Source organism: Triplophysa rosa, linkage group LG10, assembly GCF_024868665.1.
Source record: "Triplophysa rosa linkage group LG10, Trosa_1v2, whole genome shotgun sequence".
Taxonomy (NCBI): domain Eukaryota; kingdom Metazoa; phylum Chordata; class Actinopteri; order Cypriniformes; family Nemacheilidae; genus Triplophysa; species Triplophysa rosa.
This window is the reverse complement of record NC_079899.1, coordinates 22,816,401-22,834,593: the sequence shown is the minus strand read 5'-3', so window position 1 is coordinate 22,834,593 and position 18,193 is coordinate 22,816,401. Positions and strand designations below refer to the sequence as shown.

The 18,193-nt window shown below is 39.2% G+C and overlaps 2 protein-coding genes across 2 annotated transcripts; both read left to right on the top strand.

Annotated features, from left to right (window-relative positions):
- Positions 1-1,430: 1,430 nt before the first annotated feature.
- On the top strand, positions 1,431-3,987 carry gemin2 (gem (nuclear organelle) associated protein 2). Its single transcript, XM_057343481.1, has 10 exons — positions 1,431-1,673; positions 2,155-2,239; positions 2,332-2,421; positions 2,520-2,579; positions 2,652-2,765; positions 2,912-2,956; positions 3,048-3,116; positions 3,337-3,447; positions 3,586-3,644; positions 3,742-3,987. The coding sequence occupies exons 1-10, from the start codon at positions 1,555-1,557 to the stop codon at positions 3,776-3,778; spliced, it is 789 nt and encodes a 262-aa protein (XP_057199464.1). The 5' UTR covers positions 1,431-1,554; the 3' UTR covers positions 3,779-3,987.
- A 483-nt stretch (positions 3,988-4,470) lies between these two features.
- Positions 4,471-16,819, top strand: pnn (pinin, desmosome associated protein). Its single transcript, XM_057343479.1, has 10 exons — positions 4,471-4,628; positions 6,127-6,198; positions 6,283-6,351; positions 6,438-6,513; positions 6,598-6,692; positions 6,791-6,866; positions 7,945-8,100; positions 8,191-8,329; positions 8,552-11,183; positions 16,703-16,819. The coding sequence occupies exons 1-9, from the start codon at positions 4,516-4,518 to the stop codon at positions 9,760-9,762; spliced, it is 2,007 nt and encodes a 668-aa protein (XP_057199462.1). The 5' UTR covers positions 4,471-4,515; the 3' UTR covers positions 9,763-11,183; positions 16,703-16,819.
- Positions 16,820-18,193: the final 1,374 nt, after the last annotated feature.

The window sequence follows — 18,193 nt, the reverse complement described above, 5'->3', positions numbered from 1 at the left end:
ACTTTGACAGCATCTTTGGGGAACAAACCAAACAGTTTGTCTATCTACAAAATGAGAAAATATATATTTATAATACAACTAATAAAAAACAGTAGTGAATGAAGACACAGATATACATTAATCATTGGCATAAAATGAAAAGTAAATGAGTATTTAAACACAAAGACAATGTATTTATATTTAAATTGATTAAGAACGCAACATAAAAGATGGAAAGTAAAAAAAGCTTACACTTCCTGCCCAAAGATCACTTCTTTTTCCGGAAAGTTTGTAGTAAACTGTTATTATGTCCCCTTTTCTGAAGTTCAGAAACCGGCAGTCTTGAGCACTATAGTCTCTCTGGGCCTGCACACGACTCATCATACCTAAAGCAATAGACGTTTATTCAGAGAGCTTGACAATAATATGTGCAATAATAAAAATAAATATAACAACATATTGTTTTCTAAACAATTAGAAAGTTTTTTGACTGCATTCACAATTATAGATAATATCATATAAATAATACAATATTCTTACTTGCACACTCTGGGTCTCCACATACTTTGTAGTCTGATATTAAACCCAAACCCTGGTGTAAAACCCCAAATCCAACATAAAACAAAATAAATACATGTACATCTGCCATGTTTGCATATATCCATCAATTCTCTTCATCTCATTATATCCATTCCTTTATGTTTATTCCCAAATCCAATAACCAGAGTGAAAGAAATCCAAATTCAAGCTAGGTCTCTCTTTTGAGAGAATGAACCAATCTGTAGTGATCATAGTCTGACAGGCAGAGATTGGATTAGAGGTTACTGACAGTAAATTATTAACATCACCGCACGCCACATCAGCGACACACTTTAGCTTTAAACTATGGACCAAAACCACACCGAAAGCTGAAGGTTTTTAAATGCCATACACAAAGCATTGTCATTTTGACTTTAACGTACTTTAACTTTTTAAATTGTGAATATTAATATAAATGTTATGATTAGCCTTGCAAGAGTTATAGTATCTGTGTGTTAGTCCAGAATGCTGTAATGGTAACCTAAGAGGGGATAATGGAGATATGGCACTGAGCAAAGGTCCACGCAGTCTGAAGTTCTTCCAGGAGGGGCAACATAAAACATTTCATGTCAGTCAGTCAGTCTAGATAAGATGGACTTTCAAAAAAGGGATGCTTTCTTACAAAATGTTTAAAAAGATCTCGGTTTAAGTCGCTTTGGATACATGCATAAATGTAAATGCTTCTGAAACTCTTGTTTTTGCCATGTCTTACACAAACAAAAACTTGAATGATTTATTTACTGTTTAATATTTCCCCTGTGATCCGTCTCCTAACACCAGAGGGCGCCAAATACTCTGTCTGCGTTTTAGCGAGCGTATAAAAAAATCACCATGGTTACCGTCGACTCTATTAGTCGTCATCATTTCAAATGTTTTCAAAATGGAGAGGTAGACAAGGATGGTTACAGTGAAACAGCAACTATGCGATGTTTAGCTCTTCATAAATGTTGATTCGTTTAGGGTAACGTTATTGCGCATAGAAAAGAAAGCATAGAAATGAAGTCGGCCGTGGAGGAGTTAATGCCCAGGCTTCTGCCTGTGGAATCATATGATACAGAAGATGTTGATCCCAGCCAACCTCCCAGAAACCCTAAAGAATATCTCAGACAAGTTCAGTAAGTCATTCGTTATTTATTTGTTGATGATTTTAAAGTTAAAGTAAAGCTTTATTTCTATAGCAACTTGTGCGTAAGTATCATTTACAAAGTTCTTTAAAGAAGACGTGTTCATAAATAACCACGTGAAAATGTGAAAGAAGACACGTGAAAATAAACAGAATTAGTTAAATTCAAGTTAACACTACCGTTAAATATTTTAATTAATTATTGAAATAACATGGAATTAAGTTTTACACAGATGCATTTATGTAAGGAAAAGTATTTTTAGTTAACAATTAGAATTTTCGCAAGACACTGAGCCGTAAAGCATCTTGTTTGGCTTTTTTAATATTATTGTTATTTTTACTTTGTAAAGCATTTGAGCTACAGTCTTGTAAACATATTTTAGATAGTCTCTATATGAAATTTAAAGTGATGCTAGTTATCTTTCCACATGCATCAGTACGAATTTTTTATGCATCTATTATTTTGTTTATAGAAAGGAAGCATCTTTGTGCCCAGATGTTGTTGTTGCACAAATAGATCCAAAGAAGCTAAAGAAGAAACAAACTGTGAATGCGTCTGTAAGTATGGCAAATTAGCAATGACTGGTAAATTACAATATCTTGTTACGTGTGTAATGTGATTTTTATTAATGTTAATTATTCTGTTACAGATCTCAGGTTGTTTGTCTGCACCTCAGGGTTTCTCTCCCAGCCTAACATGGCAACAACAACAAGTCAGCAAATTTTCAGAAGTCAGACAGGTATTAGATTTGAACTAATTTTAAGCAATTGCGTGTGAATCTAGCATTTAAACAATTGTGCTGTATATATATATATATATCTTTTTGTTTTGTTTCAGAGTGTCAACAAGCATCGTCAGCATTGGGAAGCCCAGTTTTTGGATGATAATGTTGTCATGGTAAGACTTTTAAAGTATGAACAGTATATAAGAAAATAAGATTCTCTAAAAAAACAAAACATCTCCCCATAGCCAAAAACTGAGGATGAGGATGGATGGAAAAGGTTCTGCTTGGGTGAGAATGTTTGTCTTGGCATCCAGCAGAAAGAAGATGACAATGTTAACCCCGGTCTTGATTACGTCAAGGTACGAATCCAGTCGTGTTCTTCACTCTATAATGCACTACTTCAAAATCAGGTAGCATAAAAGATTCCTGAGTTTTGGGAATAGATGTATTCTCACTTACTATTTGAGCATTCTGCAATGATTAATTCTTTAATGTTTTTCATCAGACTGGTTTCCCACCTTTACTTAGCATCGTCAGTAAATTAAACCAGGTAACGTTATGTCATTTAATTGTAGTAATAAATACTGTTCCAGATGCTTATTCTGATATTTCATTGTAATATAATTGTATTCTCTGATCAGTCAACAGTCTCTTCTGTGCTTGAGTATTTAATCAGCTGGTTTGAGGAGAGAGACTTTGTACCCCTGTTGGTAAGTGTATAGTCTAATATTTATTAGGACTTCACTTTAAAGTTGTGCCAGAAAAGTCACTCCAAATATTGCAGGCAAAAGCGAAAAACAGCTCTATGTTTATTTTGAGATCAGTACAGGTGCAGTTTTCTTATACGATGACACGGTGTTATTAAACTTTGTTCTTTTTTTATGTCAGCGTTACTGTATTATACCCACACCATTACATTTATCTTCTCAGGGCAGATGGCTATATGCATTACTAGCGTGCCTTGAGAAACCACTGCTTCCTGAAGCCCATTCCCTTATCAGACAGCTGGCAAGGAGGTGCTCTGCAGTGCGTGCCAATCTGGTAAACATTTTTTTTTGGATGTTTTGGCTCATGATGAAAGCTGAAGCATCCCTGTTTCGTCCCGCGGTGCACAAGTGATGGCTTGTTTGTTGACAACCTAAAATAGGTGGTCTAAAATAGACGACTTTTTTCTTCCAGGAGAGCGAAGATGACGATCGGTTGTCAGCTCTTAACTTGATGATCTGTATTGTTGCCAGGTAACTGACATGGTGCTAAGAAGGACAGATTTAACAATTCTTCGCAACATGTGCAGGTGTTGTTTTGATGTAATAATCATTGCTTTCTCTGTTAAAGGTATTTTGAGCAAAGTGATTTGGCTGACAAAGAATGAGACTATCTTGGAAGGAGATGGAGCCATTTGAAGAAAATGTATGCGGTTGGAGGAATCATGGGCAAGAGTTTGTTGTAACATTTAGAAAGATTTATACAGTACCTTAGCTTGCTTTAGCGAGATAACTTTTATTTCAAGCACTGATGTTGTCAAATAAATCCTTTTGACTTGTCACATAAAACACATTTTCATTAAAATTAGCTTTCTTGTCATGCTTTTTGTCTAGTGTATGTGATTTATTGTTAATGAGGGCTTATTTGTGTTGTGTATGTCATAAAAACAAACTTAAAAAAGTATATTTTCAGTGTCTAAAACATTTCCTTAAATATCTATGGTATCCAGTTCCCATAAAAAAAATCATAAAAATTGAGATCTCCCTCACACTAGTATTTTTAAAACATTTTAATTTATTTTTTAATGACAGTGTTGGCTTTTATCTCGTTGTAGAAACAGAAACTTTTATTTTATTTTTGATAAGGAAACAGTATTTTTTTAAAGGGTTGTTAGAAGTATGCGATTATTATATTTATATTGCAATTAGGAGAAGAACCGATCAATGGAAAAATACAAACACATTTATATGCATCAATTAATCTTAAATGAGCGACGTCTTCACTTACGATGTTAATTCTGATCTGCTGTGAACGGGCTGGACTCCCTCCCGCTTTCGGTTCACGCGCCTTCATTGAGCCAAGAGCGCGCAGGAGACCACGCGCTTCTGGAAGACGACGAGCAAGATGGCGGTGGTCGTGCGAAGTTTGCAGGACCAGCTGGAGAAAGCCAAGGAAAGCTTGAAAAGCGTGGATGAAAATATCCGGAAACTAACAGGCAGAGATCCTGGCGAATTAAGGTATTGTTTCATTAAAGGTTTTAGTCAGTAATGTATCTATTATGAGACATTTTTGACTAAGGCCTGTTAGCAAGCTAAGATTGCGGTTAGCATACAGGCTAACGTATCACATGTTCACGTCGAGCAATGAAAACAAAACCTATATTTGCAAAGCTATCTAACATGCATTTTATTTTTCTATTAACATTTTACAATATTTTGGGCTGGCATACTCACACAGGCCATCGTAAGTCAGCTTGCACGAAAGCTAAACTCGAGCCTCTATTTGAAACCACCATGACGCCTCACAAACCTATTCATAACAGATGTTGAATGTTTTATTGGTGCATATTGAAGCTGGTTCTGATTTATCCTCGCTAAGATGTTGGTCAGTGTAATACACGGGGATCTTTAAAGTTGCATCGGTTGTGAATTGTGAGGTTTAACGCGAGTCCTGACTAGGCGACTTCCTGCTTTGTTTGAATGGGAAGGGAAGTGAGGCGTTCAGGTGTGGAGACATTTGTTTTACCTCAGGACATCAAGTGTTTGCATATACATGTGCAATCGAATACAGCACCAAAATTAGGAAAATACAATTATTAGTCCCTACTGTGCTTGTATTTAATGTTAATTGGGATCTTTTGCCTTTTGAAGGTTCGTAATCCTAACTGTGTTTAAAATTTATGGTTGCCATTTTATGGTTGCTGTCTGCAACTATGGCAAGACAGACCTGTGACCTACTAACATAGTTGAGAATCATCATACCTGCAAACTAGCGCCGGGTATATCTATGTCTACTCCAGCGTCTGAAACGTCTTTGGTCCAGCACCTGGATTCGGTTGGCCAACCAGAATCAAGATAACACAGCATCGTCTTTTTTTGGTCTTTGGGCCAACCAGACTCAGCATCATCTTTTTTTGGTCCTTGGGCCAACCAGAATCAAGATAACAGCATCGTCTTATTTTGGTTCTTGGGACAACCAGAATCAGAGTAAATAAAGACTTAGGAAGGGGCACCTCTCATAAAATGGAGCATTGGGATCGCGAGACGAGGGCAATGTATTTTTTATTAAATTCAACCAAAATCCATATTTTTCACTTTTTCCTGTAGCTCAAAATTATTGTCATGTGATTAACTGCTACTCCATAGGTGTCACATCATATGACTGTCAACTTTTTCACCTTTTCTGAGTTTGCAGGTCTGACCATTGACCGAAACTGCAAAACTGACAAAAGCTTGTGTAAATGGTTAAAGGGGGGGGTAACCAATTTCCGAATTACGCTTTAGACAACCAAGTCAGGTCGAGTACCAAAACGACCTTGTAACCAATCAGCAGTAAGGTGCACAGGACGGACATTAGCCGAGCGCTGACGAAAGCGAAAGATGGGGGTAGGGGTGTGTTTGTTTTGGTGATTTGAACATCAACAACGGCTAAGAGAAATCAGACACCCCTCCTTTAAACGAGATATCATGCAGTCTGAAAAAACAAGATTATTGACCATCTGTTACCCTTTTTTAGACCGGGTCAAAACAGAAGGCAGACCATCACAGGCCCTGGTGGAGGTAGAGGGCGTGGAATCAACATATTGAGGTAAGATTCTCTTCTTTTCCTAGGAATTTTGCTACAGTTACCTGTTAGGTTTGTTTGTTGCATACCTCTGTTGTCCCCTATCAGGCGTGGTCTCTCAGATAGCGGTGTAGGACCCCCAGCCAAACAGAGAGACATTGAAGGGGCCCTCTTGAGGTGAGGTCGCTGGCCATTATCCAGTTTCCGGTTTTGACGTAGCGGTTGACGTGTGTGTGTATTTACAATGATGTTTGTCAAACTAGGCTGGCAGGGGATCAGCGAGCCAGGAGAGAGTCACGCCATGACAGCGACGCTGAGGAAGATGACGATGTCAAAAAAGTATGTGGGATGCACTTTTTCATTGTTGTTTATGTGTTTTTCCCCTGTATTTTTAAGTAACCATGCTCTGTTTTCTACTCGCAGCCAGCGTTGCAGTCATCTGTGGTAGCTACCTCCAAAGAACGTACGCGCCGAGATCTTATTCAGGATCAGACCATGGACGAGAAAGGAAAACAAAGGTACCATTTCAGTTTTTGAACACGTTTGTTGGTTGCAAATTTAGTTGGATGACTGTGTAAGCCTAAAACTAAAAGATGATTGCTTTGCCCATCTCCAGAAATCGGCGCATGTTTGGTCTGTTGATGGGAACCTTACAGAAGTTTAAACAGGAGTCAACAGTGTCCACAGACAGGGTATGCTTTTCACACTTATGCTAGGTCAGCATTCTCCATAGGTTTGTGTTGCTTTATGTGTATTAGGGATGGGCGATAGGGCCTTAAAACTCTATCACGATAATTCCTGGTATTTGTTGCAATAAAGATAAAAATGAGGATATATCCATAACGCCATCCACCGCTGTTTTTTGCGTCAAGTGATAGTAGCTGCATGTAGTCTAGACCCTCAGAAAAACAAATATCAAAAAGTAAAACTTGCCCCAAATTAAACCGCTCCTACAATATACCTACAGTATTTTTGTAAATATAAAATATAATAATGAGATTCGACTTCTAAAGGTTGTAGTAAAGAAAAGTTAAATGAACTAAAGCTCAATAAACACATCACGTCATACCTAAAACTGTATATATTCTATTGTTGGGTGGAAACGATCGATCGCATCACGCTGTCAATCACTCTCTCTTGAACTGTGTGAACCTTCTCTTCTCACAGCAACATACACTGAATCTGTCTATGACTCGCGCTACAGAAAGAGAACAGAAAAATGCGGATAAAAGAAATCTAATTAAATAATCCATGCTTTTATCCGCTCATAAACGTATTTAAAATAACGTAACACAAACTCGCATTTGTACTGTATGTAAACAGGCAGCAGTGCTGTGCACGCTGTGTCGCTATGAAAGCACATGTGGGCGCGAGCTGTGCACGGGACGCTCCGTTCATCCTGTATATAACAGGCATGAAATCATATTAAACAATTTGCGCACACGCGCATAACATTTAACGAATGTTTAAATAAATACTTTTAGCCAAACTAAATGTTGTGGTGTAACGTATTATGACTATCAACGAATACTTAACAAACGAATTAAATAAAACGACAGTGAAACTAAACATTAACTCGGATGCATGCATGTATGTCCTATTTTCCAATGCTTTTCTTGTTCTGGAGTCATCGAAAATAATTTGTGGATCTAGTCCTCAAACGCTAAGTTCCTTCAAGTCTGCTTTGTATTCAGTTCATGTTTAGATCAAATCCACAAACTTGGAACTGAAGCAAACTGCAAATTTTAAAACTTTGCATGTTTTCCACAGATAAAAAGACGGCAAGAAATTGAGCAGAAATTGGAAGTGCAGGCAGAACAGGAACGTAAAAAAGTTGAGTGTGAAAGGCGAGAGCTCTTTGATGAAAGACGTGCCAAACAAACAGAGCTACGACTTCTGGAGCATAAAGTGGAGCTCGCTCAACTGGTATGACTCATAACTGTAGGAAAACAATTCTTATATTTATATATTTGTCCTTGGTCTGACATTTTAATGTGTATGTTTTGCGTGTTTCAGCAAGAGGAGTGGAATGCACACAATTCTAAGCTCATCAAGTTCATTCGCACTAAGACCAAGCCCCCGATCTTTTACCTGCCTGGCAAAATGTGTTCAGCCACTCAAAAGCTCATGGAGGAGTCGCAGAAAAAGTTAAATGGTAAATGCCACTGGTCTTTGTTCATATTTGTCTTTTTCCACCGATTCAGATTTTTTTAAATGGTGTATCACTTTATGGTTGGTAAAACAGTTGTTATTGATATGCAACATGGAATGTTTATAAAATAATTTCACAGTGCATAACTATTTTTTGAAAACGAATGTATTATTGACCAACTTTTAGGCTAAAATGTCCACGTTTTCCATACTGTCAATTACCCAGGTACGTTTAATGAGAGACGTGAAGCCTTTGCAGAACAACTGAACAAAATGGAAGCTCGGCCAAGGCGTCAGTCCCAGAGGGCAGGGGACAGAGAAATGGAGGACAGCCGTCGGGCTGAAGAGGCGAAGAACGAAGATCAAAAGGAGGGTAAGGCTGGAATAGGACCGTCAGGTGACAGACATGATGTGGAGATGGAGGAGGAGGAGGATGTAGTTGTGGAGGGAGTAGAGGAAAACTCAGAGGTGAGGGAGAGTGGGGTAGATCAAGAGCAGGAGCCTGGGGAGGAGAAAGAGAAACAAGAGGAAAGTGAAAGGAGGGTGGTGGCGGAGGAGGACGAGGAGGAAGATGATGAGGATGATGATGAGGAAGATGTGGGAGCAGGTGAGAGTAGGGAAGATGAAGAACAAATGGAGGTCCAAGAAGTTTCCAGGGAGGTTGAAGAACAGGGTAAGTTGCAGGTTGAGAGTCCACAAGCTACAGTAGAAGAGGTAGGTAGTGACCAGAGGGAGAAGGAGCAGGAGATAAAGGAGTCGTCTCAGGAGGACATCACAACAGACTCGCAGAAATCCCCTGAAAATCACATGGGAACACTGGCCATGGAATCTAAAGAGCCTCTGCTGGAGGTCCCAGCCCCTAATGCAGTAGAACCTGATGCCAAACTGAAAGACCCTGCTCTTGAATCCCAACCGTCACCACCTGAACCTGATCCAGAAGTACCTTCCCAGGAGCAGATTGAAGAGCCATCAGTCCAGCCAGAAGCACCAAAGTCAGACACAAAGGAGGCTAGCGGAGGGGTAGATAACACTCGGGGTCGCACCAAAGTTAAAGCCAAGAGGAGCAAGAGTCGAAGCAGCAGTAGCTCCTCTTCCAGTTCATCTTCAAGCTCCTCTTCCAGTGGATCCAGTTCTTCCAGTGGCTCCAGCAGCAGGAGCAGCTCCTCTTCATCCAGTTCACGCTCTCGAAGTCACGGCAGGGATAGAGATGCCCGAGACCGCAAAAGCCACCGGAGACCGCCAGACAGGGAGCGTAGGAAAAGCGGGAGCGAGAGGGGACACAAGTCCTCCAAAAGCAGTGGCCGCGAGAGCAAAAGTTCAAAAGACAAAGGCTCTAAACCCGACAGAAAGAGGACGAGTCCAGAGGTGAGCAGGTCAGGGAGACGCCCCTCCCGGAGTGAGAGAGATCGCAAGTCTGATAGAAAAGATCGACGTTGATAAAAATTCTTTCTTTAAGGCCATGTTTGTCAGAATTGTGTGGTCACTATAGGTTTTTGAGGAGCGGTTGCCTTGTTCTTGAGTGACTTTTAGATTCAAAATCTTCCATCTGATTTTTTTTAGTTTTGTCTGTGGCATCTGCTTAGGTGGACTTCAGCGTATGTTGGAATTTTTAACATTTCTAAAGTCTACTTTTAAGAACTGTCACCCAAATGTATTGGATTCATACAGCATTAGACTGAGATTTTTTTGACGTTTTCGACTTTTCTTGAAATGTTTCTTGTTGATAACTCAGCTGTTTGGCCATGTTAATTCCAGTAAGTCTGTCGTATAGTACCTTGCTGACTTTGTAGTTATGTGATGCCATAAAGGTGTGATTTCTAACCTTCATTAAATGAGGAATTTCTGATACATTGAAGGTTTTCTTTGTTTTGGAACGAAATTGTCTTTTGTGGATATGATTCAACTCATCAAACATTAAAGGCAACTAACTCAGTTCTTGGACTTTTGTAAATCTGCATTCATGTGTTTTCAATTGTAATGGATTCATCTTAAAGAATTTTAGCAGAATCTTGATTTCAATGCTGTTTTTTTTTAGTAAAGTCTGCTAATCCTGTCAACTTAAAATAATTTATTTTATTAATATATTGGTTCAAAAATGTATGCAATCTAAGAAAGCAATTTAATTAGTCACTCAGAAAAAGAATTACTTAATATAATGTGTAAAAATGCTTATGATAAAAGGTACCTACCTTAGAAGTACAAATTTAACTGCTCTGACCATAGTGTAGTTTTATGTTCCACCTCATGGTGGCAGTAGTGCTTTACTAAACAAAAGGATGCATCTTAGTTCGTCTGGTCATTGCAGTGTTTTTATCAGCAGTGTCTCGTCATTGAGTGTATTATGGTGAAATAATGCATACAATTTCTCATTATCTTAGACTTGGGCATTTAAAATGGCTATGTAACTGGAAACTCTTACTCTTACGTCATTTGCAAGTATTTAAACGGCTCTTCCTAGTCACTATCAAACATTTGATAAACGTTTAGTTCTAGAAATAATGTAGGCAGCAATAGAAGTATTAAACATTTGTGTAAATAAAATTCTCTGGTCCAATAGACTTCTGTTTTTCAGCTCTACTTTCTGTGGCTCAGTTTCAGACATCTTAATTCATGTCCTGTGTTGTGGTTTCATTACACTTCTGTGCTACTGAGTAGATCTTTATTCCTCTTCCCCGTGTAACATCCTCTCTGCCCCTGTGGTCCTTCCCGCTCAGTGAAAGTGAACAATCAGCTGTTTTGAGCCTCATTAGTGGTATCTGTCTCTGACGAGCAGTATGATGAAGCTTTTCTATTGATCTATCTCCAGAGAAAACTGCTGGGTAAACAGGACAGTTACAGCTCAGAGGGGACCGGGTCAGGTATGTTCACAGCGGAGACACAAAGTGTAGTATGTGGTCTGCATTTCATTTTGGCCTCTAAAGCCATGTAGTTCAGTGAAAACTGGCTTGAGATGCTTCTAGGTACTTCAGACAATTCATGTTCATCAGCTGTTTGACCTTAAAATAAAAAGCTGTGGAAAGTCTTCTGAATACATCGTCAGCATTCATACTCCTTATTCTTAAAAAAAAAAGTTGCCTGGAAGTTTTTACAGAGATCTCGCAGTCATGGAAAACATGGGAAGAGCAGGTACTTTTGATTTTGTATTTTTCTTTAGTTCACCAAACTGCAGTAAATGTTTGATGTACCACCTTGGAAAACCACATAATGTACTAGTGAGAACAGGGAAAACAATTTGGCTGGTCACAGAAAAACACCTTAAAAAGCAATGGTTATGTATACGCCAAAAATGTTTTGTAAGATTTTTTTTTGCTGAACATTAAGTACATTATTATGATGCAGCAAATGTGGTTACCTTTTTATAGGACTATGGAATTTTACATGATAGTTTTCTTAATAATAGTATGTTGAATAATGCTGATAGATGGCATAAATTATTTTGTTGCACAATTTGTATTTAGGTGCCCGAGCAGTGTTTGTGATCTGTCAGTGGTCAGTGTTTTTCCACTGCAGTCGTGTGGGAACAGTGATTTTTTTTAGATCAATAGCAAGATTTCTTCCCCTAAGCTTCAAAGGCAGAATGCTTGAGCACAGCTCAATAAAACCAGGGTCTTTTAATAAGTAAGTGCATGTGTCCCTTTGAAAGAACTTAACTGGCTGTTCACTGACACTGGAGTGTGTGATTAACATTATGTTATTTTGTTATTTTTAAAGCCCAAGTGCGAGTCCCTAAGATCTGACTCTGGACTCGAGTGTGTCTGTGTGTGTCATGCATTCTGACTTATTTACAATGTTAAACGTGTTGTCTTCTCATGCTTGACATGGTCAACTAGTCAAAAAACGTGTTGGACGTATGACGTAGTATTTCTGTGCTCGATACACTCCCCCAGCGCGTTCGTATAGGTTTCGGAAAGTTTTTTTCGAATGTGAAAATCCATTTCGGAACAACTTCTCTTAGTCCCTTATTGGGCCATTCTTCCAGAAAAGCGAAAGAAATGGCCTGCCCACGCGTCAACCGACCCACCATCAAGATTGGCTGCACTGCGTCAAGATTGGCTGCGCTGTGGGCCTGCAGTTGCAGCTCGTTACTCTTGCGATAGTGATAAGTTGAGTTGTGTTTGTTTGTTCACGCCATTTCAGTGATGGATGTTATATAAACGGTGGATATAACGCTGGATTTGGAGATCGTTTGAAACTGATAGATGGAGCGGTCCCAGTGCTGAAAGATGCCGGACATGAAACGCACGCGGTAAGTGAAATTAAGTCATGTGTCTGTGTTTTGTTGGCACGTGCTATAGCTCCGCCCCCCCCCCCCGCACGCGTCGTATGTCTTCGGAAATAATCGGACAGCTGCATCTGTCTTTTATAAATGTGATCAAACTAAAGACTCTACGGATATTTGAAGGGTGCGATACTATTCTGTAAATACTCAAGATTAGCATGAGATATGCCAAAACTGTCTGAGATACGGCCGCTTTAAGGTGACCTTATTGGTGGTAATCTGGATTTTGTGATTTCAGAGTTTTTTTAGGCTGCTTCTGCATTGATCAACTTTTAATTAGTTGTAGGTTAAGCAGCATGCATGGTCTGTATGCGGAAAGAAAATATATCACAATTTTCACACTGCTGTGCAGAACGTCATATCCAAATGCAGAAGGTGTCAAGCTTGCCTGGGGTGACAGTGGTGGAGATTTCAGATCTTCTGTCTACTGACTGTTGGAGCTCAAGCCTAGCAGGTAAAATGTGCTCTGACATTGAGATGTGGTTCCCATATGTGAGCATACGAGTTAAAATCTGCTTCACGTTCACACAGTTTCCTCTCCTGTGGATGATGCTTTTTAAAAATATTACCTTTATTTATTTAAATAAGGTTCTGTGGGCGATCAGGATGGCTGAGCGGTTAAGGCATTGTGCTTAAGATTCAATGGACACATGTTCTTGTGGGTTCAAACCCTACTCCTCGTAACAGGTGTCCTGTTTCAGACAATAATAGTGCCCTATTGAAACATTTACTCACATATATTGTGATTTTTGGTGTTTTATAATCGGCTTTAATAAATGTAAAAACACCCTTTTCCTGGTGTGACTGTGACCGGGATGGCCGAGTGGTAGTTCACCCAAAAATGAAAATTCTGTCATCATTTACTCACCCTCTTGTCATGTCAAACCTGTATGAGTTTCTTCCGCTGAACATAAAAGAAACCGAACAGCGATGGTAGCCATTCACTTGAAGTCAATGGCTGCCACCGCAGTTCGGTTATCAACATTCTTCAAAATATCTTCTTTTGTGTTCTGCAGAAGAAAGAAAGCCATACAGGTTTGAAATGACAAGAGGGTGAGTAAATGATGACAGAATTTTCATTTTTGGGTGAACTGTCCCTTTAAGGCATTGGACTTAAGATCCAATAAATGTATGTCCTCGTAGTATTTGATTATAGGTGAGTTGGAGACTGGAGATGTTTTTTTCTGATAGGCTAAAGGGATTCAATCTTTCATTATGATGTAGTTCCTGTATGGAAACCCCCACGGCACAGGGCAGAAATATACACTATTTGTAGCCCTGCGTTTTCTGATGTCAACCTCCTTGACTAAAAGGCCCTGAAAGATCTGGCATTTTCCCTTGAAAAACAAAACAATGTTTCATCAGATTTAAGATCTTAAATGCAAAAGTAAATGCTCAGTTTCCTCCTAATTGGTATTCAGTTGTCCTTGTTTTGATTCCTGCTTTGCATTTCAGTCAGCCTGGCCTGGTTGGGTTCGCTGCATTGTAAGCTGGTCGAGATCCTTGAACTGGTTTGGAATGCAGCGCACAGATTTTGGATGTCATCTGAAATGCCATGGCAACAGCAAGTCTAAATGTGCAGCACGAGTTACACTTACAGATGCTTCTCCGAGCAAGTGCACAGAATTCTGAATTGTGTCAATGCTCGTCATCTATCAGCATCCTGTTTTTTGTTAAGGCGAGTTTGAAGATTGTCGGTAGTTATTTAAGTTAATTTAACCAGTATGTTAAAAAAGATAAAACCTTTCAGCGTGCTTTGAAATCTGCATTTCCAAGAACTCATCACTTATGTAGAAATGCTATTAACAGGAGTGTGAGGTGCATCTTTAAACTTGAATGTTATCTGTCTATCTTTTATTCTATTTCTATTGATTTATTATTTTATGTGAAACTGTGTAAAAATAGTTCTGAATAACAGCAAATGCACGTCACATTTAGATAGACATTCACATAGTTCTGTCCCAATCTCCGTTTAACAGCTCTGAAACAGTCTTTTTCTCCCACATGTATCTCATGAGCAGCTTGCACAGGCTTTCTCTATCTGGGTTTGCACAGCAAAAGACAAACTCATGCTTATTTTGTTCTTCTGACAAATCCCACTACAAAGCTATGGCCTCCGCTCTGTGCTGGCCTAAAGCTTAAACTCTTGCTTTTACTCCAAAGCCACTGGCTCAAGTCGCCGTTGTAGGCCGCTGGGTCTCCAGAACAATGTGCGCTGCCGCTGACACGCATCCTAGTAAAATGCCGAATCTTTTACCCTTGTACTGACCACCCTCTACAGCCCCTCATGTCTCGAAGCAGACAAGCCCATCATTTGTACTGAAGTACAGTAATCTCTGTGAAGGGTCAGAGCAATTGTGTTCCAGTTGTTCACTCTTGGATGAAATCTCTCGTATCTTTCAGGTGGAGGGGAAAATCACTCGGAAGTTTTTTTTTTATTGTTTCATACTCAGGTGCGCATACTTGATGTACTGAAAATAGACCCGCAAGGGTGGTTTTACCCATTTTGCCTGTCAGAGTTCAGTACGTCCCCATGAAGATATATCATATGATATATATCATATATATTACATGAAAGTGCATAAAGAGAATGTGAAGCTGACCTCACTCCCTATGTTGCATGTTGCAGTGGCGCCGCCATCTTGGGAGGATCATACTCCACTGCTATTATTGTTTTGATATGTACCGTTACTTGTTTTGTTTGACATATGGAAAAATCGAAAGTGAAAGAACCAGGGGCTTTTCCTGAACGACTCTGCGTAATGCTTTTGCAGTTTTTAACAAAGACTGACCTACCATAGTTATATATCCTAATCAAACAAGAAAAACAAAACACTGCATTGTCCTCCCAAGATGGCGCAACATCGGCGTGACGTAGCTTCACAGAAGGGCCTTTACACAAATTTACCAAGGTAACCAAAGCTATAGCTATTTTCATTGTAAAATTATTTAATACGGCATCTGCAAACCGTGTATTAAGCTTTCACGCTCGTTTCAATTTCTCATTTTGGTGACCGTGGTGCTAACAATGATAACAGTATGTAACTATGGTATTGAAGCAGAAAATATGGTTACTATGGTCAATTTTTGTAAGGAAAATGATTTATGCTAAGCTAATGTTTATCTTTTTCTAACACGTGAGTCATACAAATAAATACTAAATTAAAATAAATTGAAAAATGAGAAACATTATTGTTCTAGTTTCTTTAACTGATTTTCAACATGAAGGTAAATTTAGCTTTGAATATGAAAAAGAAACCTATAAAGATAATGTCAGGACTATTAATTGTAGGTATGAAAAACAGTTAATTTCTTGTAATCTTCCAATTAAGCAGAGGTTTGTTTTGGCTTTCCTACAAGATAGCTTTGCAACTTGACAGCTAATTACTTCACGACAAACACCCAAATCACCATCTTACCACAATTAATCTTTCATCCAGAAACATCACTGGCATTCAGATCAGATTGCAAATTCCCGCTTTTGTTTTCTGTGGTGCGACAGGTTTCGCGTACGCACATTAATTGGTCGGTTTCTATTTTTAAATGTCTCAGAGCCTCAGGTGAGGTTTATTTCTGCACGCCGAGGTTCCAGTCAACCAGCTTCTATCAAAGAGATAACGGCAGTTGCCATGGAAACCCGTTCTCCTCTCAGGTTTTAAGTCACAGACACGTGTATACATACTCGCACGTATCTTTTTGGAGTGCGGGTTCACAAAAGCGCTATCTCCCAGTAGACCAGCATTTTGGGTAGTGACTATGAAACACGTTTTTATCATCATCAGCTCCGTCGCCACGGTGGAACTTTCCAACCTGCTCCATGCGATGTTGCAGACGGCTGTGTGCTTGTGCATGGAGTTGGAGAAAAAATAGCTGTTTGTTTACAGCTTAGGCTTTCTGTGGTTATAACTCAACAAAACTAGCTTTGCTTTTCTGTTTACACTGTGTTCTTTTGGTTCCCCGTTCAATAAATCAAACTCTCTATCGCCGCAGAGCGAGAGATAGAAGGAATGGCTCCATGTGACACGACTGCAATTCAAGCCTCTAATCACATTATACTTCTTATTCTTTGACTCTTCTTTACCCGTGCTGTCATTACAGATACTGCCGGGGGCCACGGCGCTGGCTAAAGCTGTTGGTTTAATTGCTTGCTTGTCAGAAGGTGAAAAATCTACACTATGGATGCGGAACTAGGACTGGAGATCTAATGCTGAATCAGTGGGTATAGTAGTTTCCACTGTCTTCTATACAAAGATCTCAGATGGTGCCCTGTTTGGCTCCTCATTGGAGATGTCCTTTAGAACATTAATAGAACATTAGTCGGTCAGAACATGGCACGTCTCCATGCTTGAACCTCATGCAGAGCCTGACCTGCATTTCACCTTTATTTGATCTCATTTTTAAGACGGCGTCTGTAACTTTCGTTAGTTAGAAATACAGTTATCGAGCAAGTACATTAAAAACAATCAGTCTTCAAAACGGTCTCCTTATCTTAGATTAACAATGATAAACATATAATTATGATTTTTAGTTTGTTGGATATGACATTGCATGTTATGTCAGATTTATGTCATTTGACTGCAAGAGAAATAAAGATATGTACTTAAAGTCTCCTGCAGAAATAAGTTTAGGTGAACTGTTCCTTTAAAGGAGCAATGTGGAGAGTTTAGCGGCATCTAGTGGTGAGGTTGCGAATTGCAGCCAATGGCTCACTCCACCCCTCCCTTTCGAAGCACTACGGTGGCTCTCACAGGACATAGATCACATTGCATTTTTGCTTCTTTACCGAAGGAGATAACGTATTTACGAAACGCTCACTGTAGAGCAGTTTGTCCGTTTAGGGCTAAAGAAGGCGAATGGCATGTAAGGGAAAATAGCTCATTCTATTAAAAACATAACGCTTCATTATGTAAGGTCTTTATACACCTCTGAAGACATAGTTATGTATATTATATTGCATTTCTCTCAATAGATCCTGCAAAAATGACACACTGGACCTTTAAGGAACAAGGGTATTGCAGGGATGCCCCAATGCTGTCTGCTTGTTTATAACACCCTATTTCTGAATTTCTCTCACTTTCTAGAAGAAAGGTTGTATTGTATGTTATACAGAATGCATTCAGTCACTGGTGACACGTGGGAACAGAACAATGGAAAGTGAGTCATGTTGTGCTCTATATAATGAGGTGTAAAACTGTGAAAGATAATTAGTATTGGGAACCTTGTTCTCACTTTCAGCTTCATTTGCTTGTCGTCTCCTCTTAGCGATTACCTTGTCACTTTTCTTTCAGTGTTTTTTACTGTTCAGACCTTCGGAGGCCGATCATCATTCAGAGTTCCCGGTTCAGTCTTCGCATCTCTCAGATGTCAATTAATGGGTTAGGTCGCACAAAATGACATTTGTGTCACTCTCATGTTCTCTGATGTTCTTCCAATTTCTGCATGACAAACACTGGTTCCACACTTTGAAAATGGATTGTGATCATGCCTGCTGTAGCACTTTAGGTCAAACCAGGGAAATCATTTTTTGCAAACAATGATTTAAATCTTGATGTGTTCCTCTGTCAAGGCTATTGTGGGACTTTAGATTGC